General features: G+C 39.2%; 1 protein-coding gene across 1 annotated transcript in view; it reads left to right on the top strand.

Moving 5' to 3' along the window:
• The first annotated feature begins 326 nt into the window (after positions 1-326).
• The window catches only part of LOC115949522 (mitogen-activated protein kinase 10-like), a 92,106-nt gene continuing 84,531 nt past the window's right edge, over positions 327-7,901 (top strand). The window contains exons 1-2 of the mRNA XM_031066478.1: positions 327-424; positions 4,683-4,802. Coding sequence (XP_030922338.1) covers positions 4,795-4,802 — 8 coding nt within the window. The 5' untranslated portion in view covers positions 327-424; positions 4,683-4,794. The remainder of the gene's footprint in view (positions 425-4,682; positions 4,803-7,901) is intronic.

Genomic DNA, 7,901 nt, shown 5'->3' with positions numbered 1-7,901 from the left:
AAAGGAATACGGTGATTTACCTTGAAACCAACTGCCCATCTTTTTTTTTTTTCTTTTCCTTTTTTTCCTTTTTTTTCCCCCCCTCTATTGTTATAAATAGCCCATTTTTTTTTCTTTGGCACTGTTTGGAATGTGATTTTAAAAATACCACCTAAAGTCGCAGTTTGGGGAAAAGGTTTCTGGACGAGGAGAATAGCTGGCGAGCAAGGAATGGTAGGTGGCTGATGCTAATATTCTTTGACTAACTGCTTTCGCAGGGTGGGGTGATGAATATTGATTGCTGCTTGAGAAGGAAAAAAAAAATTAAAGCAGGGGAGAGGGGGAGAGAGAGAGCGGTTAATGAAGTAAACTGCTAAGCGAAGCAAGAAGGCTGCACCTGTCCATTTTGTGGCCGGAGGAGCATCATTTTCCTGTCTGTGTGCGGGTGGGTATGAGCGTTAATGTTGGGGCGCTGTGGGTGACCGGCGGCCGTGCGAGCAGAGCAGGGGCACGCCGGGCATGGCAGTGTGGTGCTGCTGCTTTACCAGCTGGCTCCTGTAAACACCGGGGCTTTACTCAGCCTCATCGCCTCTAACACTGCCTGCGGGCTTTGGGGGGAAGGAGGCGCCTTGGCTTGCAGCTCAGGAGAAAGATGAGGGTGTTGTGAGGGGTATATGGTAATCCATCCGTACACAGCTGTGAAAAATTTGAATGTGAAAAAATAAAGAGAGGACAAGGAGCTGGAAGATTCAGAGGACAGAAGTCTTGGCCTTTTGCAGAGTGATTGAATGCCAAAAAAAAAAAAAAGTGTGTATGTGGAAGTGTTTGACAGACCTTGTTGGATGTGGGGGTGGGGGTTGTTTTTAAGAAAGTAGCCTTTAATCATCACACTTCCACATTACTTGGATTCAAGTGAACAACTCAGCCCACTGGGTTTAACAGAACCACAAGAGCTTTCAGGAGAAGTGTTTACAGCAAGCTATGGGCCAGTTATTTTGCAAAAGAGAATTAACAATCTGTAAATGCTGCAGTGAAATCAATGTTGCTTTGCAGGGAGATCCTCTGTCAGAAAAAGCTACTGCTACAGGAAGAAATGTTGGTTTTGTTTTTTACAGCAGAGTGACATTATTAGAAATAATAGAAATTTACCTTGGATAATTAAGTGTTACAGCATTGTTTAATAAGCAGGCTGTGCTCCCAGTGAACCATGATGGGCATGTTTCACACCATTCGTGTGCTGGGGGATTGTCAGCTTGTTTACATGGGCTCCTTTTGCTGCATAGCTTCCTGATATCTCAGTGCAACTTTCCTCTCCTCTGATATGTTCATTGTAAGTTTTACCAGAGACTTCAACAGGGGCAAACCGACACTATGTGGAAATGCAAATTTTGAGGGAAATGATGGCATGGAGTAGAAATGTATTGGGAGGAAAATGGAAATAAGTATATTGCAACTAATCAGAGGAGTCTGAAATCAGCTTGGTGGAGGACACAGAGGTTGTCCTGCAAGCCCAGCTTTAGCAAAAGGGAAGGGTTAAGACGAACAGGCTGGTGCAGGTATGGCACAGGGCTGTTTTGTGTTTGCCCATGTGTAACCTTTCTCTGGTCCCCATGCCTTGGGGAAAATGGGGTGCACCAACCCCCCGCTGTTTTAACCTTCTTTCAGTACAATGCTGTGTAATCAATGGTCAGGAGCACTGGAGCAATATTTTCTTCGGTGGTCCTCTGGCTGTCTGCTCTCTTCCTGCTAGGAATGGTGGCATAGGAATACCCTTTCAGTTGGCTCAGCTAATGACTTTGTCTTACAGGGATGCGGATGTGAACGACAAAGGTGATTTGACCTCAGCCATTAAAAATATTCTTTTTCCCTGACTCTCAATAAACTGCAGTCTTGCTCATAGCTCTCTCCTGCTGTTTCAGAGTATGCATAATTTTTCAGGGTCCTGTTGTAATTATGGTTTTGTTGAGGAGTGTTAGGATTACAAGGATGTTCTTAAATAGGATAAGGACAAAAATCACTTACCATGAAAAATAAGTTAACTTCAGCTGCCTGTCTGCCTGTTTGGAAAATGTCCTTCTCATGGTTAAAAAGCTCCTTCAGTGCACACACAGGTTTCTATGAGCAAATGACAGGGATGAGTGTTTTCTTGTAGGTTTGGGGTTTTTTTCCCTGCTGTCAGTGGCTGGCATGTTTGCAGCTGTTTTTTAGTGATTTAACAGTACTGGATCAATACACCTTCGAACAGTGTTACAGTATCAAATCTGGCTTGGGAAAGGAAAGTGAGAGTTATCAAAATTTCACTGCCATGGTATTGGAGAAGGTCATAAAGTTCACTTATAGTTTACAGTTCATTGCAGAATTCATCCAAATTAGGGGAGGGCTAAAGCAGGCCCGAAGGAATCCTCCTTTGGGCTTGCTTTATCCCTTCTTTAAATTGGTTTTAGCATTGCTTTTGCAGAAGACATCATAATTTTCTTAAGACTTGGAAGATAGAAAAGCTGCATTTAGGGAAAGGCCTCCAGCTTTAAAATTGCCCATCACTTAAACTGTTGTTCAGTAGATACTACCCAGTTCCTTGGGCAATTCCAAATTACAGAAAATATCACCAGCTTGTTGATAAATTTTCAAATCCAAGTAAATTTTTGGGGTTTTTGTCACAAGCATTCTATACCCATAGCCCCTCCCATTCCAGTGATTACATTTTGAGCTTACAATAATAGCACTACTAGAAATTATGTCCTGAAAGCCTAGTGGTTGCAGAATGACCACAGTTGCTGCTCTGTTATGTCATTGGGAGTAAAGGAGAGAGTCTTCTTTGGACTACAATACTGAATATGTGTATATATATATGTATATGTATAAATTCTGGTCTTCAATGCTCATATTCTGCTTTTGATTCTTGCACACTTACTGTTCCTTTTCTATGATTCTGGCACACTTACTGTTTTGAAGGCTACTTGCGAGGAAAATGAACCCTCGTGAAAGGACCACCAGTGATTAAAGTAGAAATCAAAAGTAGTAGAAGGGATGGGATGGAATTTCCTGGTCCCCTCTCCACTGTTTATAAAAGTTACACAGGTCTTCTTGAGTTACTCTACTGTATTGTATCCTGAGAGCTGTAGCTTTGTTAGCAAGCTTTAGAATCAGTCTTTAGAATCAGGCTAGTTGTTAGAGGAGAAAGGCAGGGAATTCAAATCCCAAAATGTTCCAACCTTATGGGTTTTTTATACAGTGAGATTTTTGGTAGAAGTTTCAGTGTGTGAGCTCACTAGTGGTGGTGGCATGTTCTCAGCTTCATCTCTACATGAAGAATGTGAATTCATAAGCTTTATTATTGTACCCTAGGATCTTCCTGACTATGCCTGGAGCACAGGGCAGTGTCTTTTTACAGCAAGAAAAAGGAAAAGCAACTGTTGTGTTTTCAGGCAGTTTCTGGGCTTTTCTCCTATCTAAGAGCAAGACCATGTTGATGACCTTGTGAATGCAGCCCCTTGCTCACATCACAGCAGTGACATGGGAAATTTGGGACGTGTTAGGACCTGATCTAACACCAATTTTGAATATGTTGGACTCTCTCAGGACTTTTGTGAGGTAATAGTAAAAGTTGGAGGTCCAGAAGAGACTTCCAGTCAAGTCAATAGCTGCTTCACCAGGATTCTACACTAAGAGGTCAATAGCCCAGCAAATTAGGAGCTGTAATTTGAGGGTGGGATTTCAGGAGCCTGAGTTGGGCTCTTTTTTGTTAAGGAGTTGTTTTCTCATGAGGATTTTTCATTTTCTGTTCTTAGTACAAAGTTTTAGTTCTCAGGTACTTGAAAGCATGTTAGGATACAGGTCAAACCTTATACTTAAAAGTAGTCACTTCATTTTGTTGACTGGTTAGGTTCCAAAACACCATGTTTGATATTTCCTTCTCTGATTCACTATCTTAATATCACAGCATTTGCTTTTTCCTACAGTTCTTGAGGTTGTCTGTAAGTTTCTTGGCTGCATGTGCTTTGTCAGTTGAACTTTTTTGTCACATGCTTTGTTATTTGTTTTTAAGAGGGTGCTTATTTGATAAACAGCAGTAATTCACAGGCCTTTCCTGATGCCTGTATGTATCCATATCACACAGTTTTTAAAGCTGTTAATAATGTCATAAGTCAAATTTAATTACCATCCCCAGGTATTGGTGACAGGTGACTGTGTCCATATCTCAACTTGTCATAGGTAAAGTTTCTGCTCTTCCTCATTCCAAAGAAAAATTTGAAGATTTGGCCTGAGAAAGATAGATAGTATAGAAACAAAAAGAATTATTTTAGATCAGTTTTATGTTGGTCTTTTTTTTTTTTAGTGCCATCTGTTTCAATTTGAACAGTCTTGAACATGTGCTCTTGAGCACTAAGGCCTTGATTTTTTTTTCTTTATTTTTTTACTGGTGGGAGAATAACTGTGACACACTTCTCCCATTTAAACAGCACTTCATTTTGCATTATCTTCTGTCTCCTGCCTTTCTTCTTTGTGTGGAAGAAAGGAAATTTATGGTACAGATATTGCCTGAATGGGATGCATTATGGTATTATCAGAGGAAAATCTAAATTCTTTGTTATATAATGTGCAGATATTGATATTCCAGGTTAGTTTAGTTTTCTGAAATTTTCTGTGTCAATCAGACTTGAAACATAAACCCCAAATATTTCTTTCTCTTTTTTTGTGCTTAGGGCTAGTATTAGAAGCCTGTACCAACAGCAGGCCAGACTCAAATATCAGCTATGGCAACCCATGCATGAAGTTGATGCCTTTGAACTATTTCCTATAGATGAGACATAGCACATGCTGTGGTGAGTCAACAATGTATTATCTTATTAAATCATGCTTCTTGGGGGGAAAAAAAACCACAACAAGCCAAAAGATGCTTAATGCAGAAGCGCATGATATTTTTTTTTTCCTTTTTTGTTTTTTTCTTTTTGGAGGGGGGAGGCAGGGAAAATTGAAGTTACAACTTGTAATAATTTTTAGTACACATTAACATAATGCTGTCATCTTATAATGAGTTTTCCAAGTGTATAATTTCTGCATTGCACAGTTATCAGATGGAGTACATTCAGAATGTGGTTTCAGAGGAAATGTTAATATAGCAAAATAATTTTTAAAAAAACCCTACACATGCAGTGTTCTGAGCACTATTTAAAATGGCAAAATCTGTTTCACTACTGCAAAATTCACAGTTTTGGACTGATTTTTGTAGCTAATGTTTTCCATCTCTTAGATTTGGTTAAGGGGGAGAGGAAAGGTGTTTTGTTTCTCTTTGAGATGACTGAAGGTTATTTGGGGGAGTCATCACAGATTTTTTTGTTATATATCTCTTTATTCTTGGACAGGAAAATAGTGAGAACAATGATGAATATCAAATAGTCTTTTTAAAAATACTTTGTAGCTTTAATGTCTTAAGTCTGCTAATAATCTCAATGCATGTTTCATACATAATAAGTAATTTTGGATCTGATAGTTTCTTTAGCATGGTTTTGGTGTACCTTTGGGAGATGAGGAATTATTTTCAGATTTCTCATGTAATCTCAATAGAACTGTTGTCAAAAACTGCAACTGTTACTCCAGTAAGTTGTAGCTCCAAGACACTGAAATGTTTTTGTAGGGAGATAGAGCTCTTACTAGTAGATATGGCACATAGGGTGATGAAATGACCCATCAAGGGTGATGGAATGAATGCTCTGGTGACACTTTCAGCCTTGATGAAGCTGATGAAGAAGATTTAAACAGGTGTCAGTTAAATGTATTTGACTGCTTTGAAGTGAGCTGAGTAGCAGAAAGCAGTGCCTACTAGAGTGCCACTGTCAGAATTTGTGTTCTGTTGGAGTCTAGAGGGTTTCCCAAGGGGAGAAGATATGCACTGGACATGGACAGTGATTTGTGGCATGAGGAGTCACAGTCTGGATGCTCTCATCCTTGACTTGTGGACATCCACTGGAAGGAGTACATTTATGTAGAACTTAATAACCTCTCTTTTTTACTACTATGATATTTTTAACTTCTTATGGCTTTTAGGGCCCATTGTCCTAAGGTAATTCTGGTTAACAAGACAGCCCTCATCTTGGTTTAACGTCTGGGCTTAGAAACTGTGACACTGAGCCTTTTGCATATGAATGGGTCTGGGTAACTTTTGCATTTACAATGAAGCCTGAAACCATTAAAAAAAATAATATTATTTTGCTTTAATTCTGTGTTTAGGAGCCTACACATAACCTGCTAGTTGTAGATAATGAGAACTTTAAATAAGCTGGCAACAGCAAAGTATGTATGATTTCTGGTAGTTGATGGAGGGGTGCAAATAATGGATTTTGTTAACATGTCCATGATGATGGTTGCTAAACAAATGTTGCATGAAATTTTTATGGTGTTTTGTACATGTTAATGCAATTAGCTGCTAGTCATGGCAGCTCAGTTTCTCTCACCATTAACATCATTAAATTGCTGTGTAAGCAGAAAAATTGTTCTTAAGAAGCTGGCTGATGCTAATCCCCACTCCTGATGATTTTGCATTTAGTAGTATATGTAGTGCTAATTTTGGAACACAGTGGTACTGCTGTCTACAAGCAATGTGACTTGCTCATTTGTCCCCCAGGTCACCAAGATGTCTTTATCTTAATCTTGCAGCTATTGATATCTGCTGTGTGGTATTTCAGGAATTTACCAATGGCTCTCTTCAGGTTATTTGCTGAGTTCAGTGCACATCTCAGTCACCTCCCCTGGCTCTGTTCTCAATTTAGATTTTAGGGTGGGTAATCAGTGCAAATACCAGGTTTTCAGAATCAGCATATGAAATGTGTCGAAAGAACTCAGAGATGTCATAGGGAGAGAGTTGCTTGAGAAGTTTCCTCCCAGATGACACAGCATTAATAGGCAAAATAAGTTAAATATGCTTAACAGAAATTAAAGACTGTAGTGTTGTGTGGCTACAAAAACCATCTGTAGGTGTCTTCAGGCATTTAATGGATTTAAAGATCTGTCTGTATAGGAATTAGGCATGCACTCCTGTAAAAGTGTGGGTAACAAATGCCGTTTGAAATCTGGGGCTTATGCTCTCTGTGCAGGCTCTCCCCAGTTAATATTGCTCATTAAGACAGTTTGATCATATAGCTTTATTTTGCATTCAGCAATATCTGTTGGTCAGAACACAAGCTTTGCAACTGTAGAAATTGTATGTGAAATCAGAAACCACGTGCAAAAATTAGCATATAATTAGTGAAGTTGAATTCACTGCCAAAATCTTTTATAAAAGGTCAGGAAAAGAAGCATTTGGAGAACAAAAGTACCTATCAATATTCAACACAGGAAAGATCAAGCAAGGAAAAAACTTGGGATGTTCTGTTTACCAAAAAACTGATGTTTGTGCCGTGGGCAATGGGTGTTTTTTACAGCTGAGTTAGTAATTTTACAAGAAACCACGTGAGAGAGGTTTTGCTACATGCAGAGAAGCAAAGTACCTGGGATAAAGGAAATTTGCGGTTTTTTAAGTGCTTGAAAAAAACATTTGAGTATCTATTTTGTAGTGTCTTGGCTTGGTATCTTGCTACTACAGTCACATGGTTTTTTGGAATATTGTGTTGGTTCCTCTAATGTTCCTCACAGGTCTTAAGTGCATGAGGAAAAATCAGAGGAACTCAGAGCACAGTTTTCTCTGAGAAACTTGTGTTCTACTCCTCCTCCTAATAGAAAAACCATATTTATATTAAATTTGCTGCATATGATAAATGTAAAAACTTACTGCCTGTTACTGATGATGGCCATGTGATGTGCAGCACATTTCCCCTTGGAGGATCTTGCCTGAGCCTATTTCCAAAAGCTATTTGTCATGTGATCAGCTAATGCAAACAAAGGTTTTCCAGAAGTGACCTCTAACACTCAACACTTCAGCTGCTCAC

The sequence above is a fragment of the Geospiza fortis genome, unplaced genomic scaffold (genome assembly GCF_000277835.1).
Source record: "Geospiza fortis unplaced genomic scaffold, GeoFor_1.0 scaffold11, whole genome shotgun sequence".
NCBI classification, from domain to species: domain Eukaryota; kingdom Metazoa; phylum Chordata; class Aves; order Passeriformes; family Thraupidae; genus Geospiza; species Geospiza fortis.
Note: the sequence above shows the minus strand (reverse complement) of the source record. Positions and strands in the feature narration are given on the sequence as shown.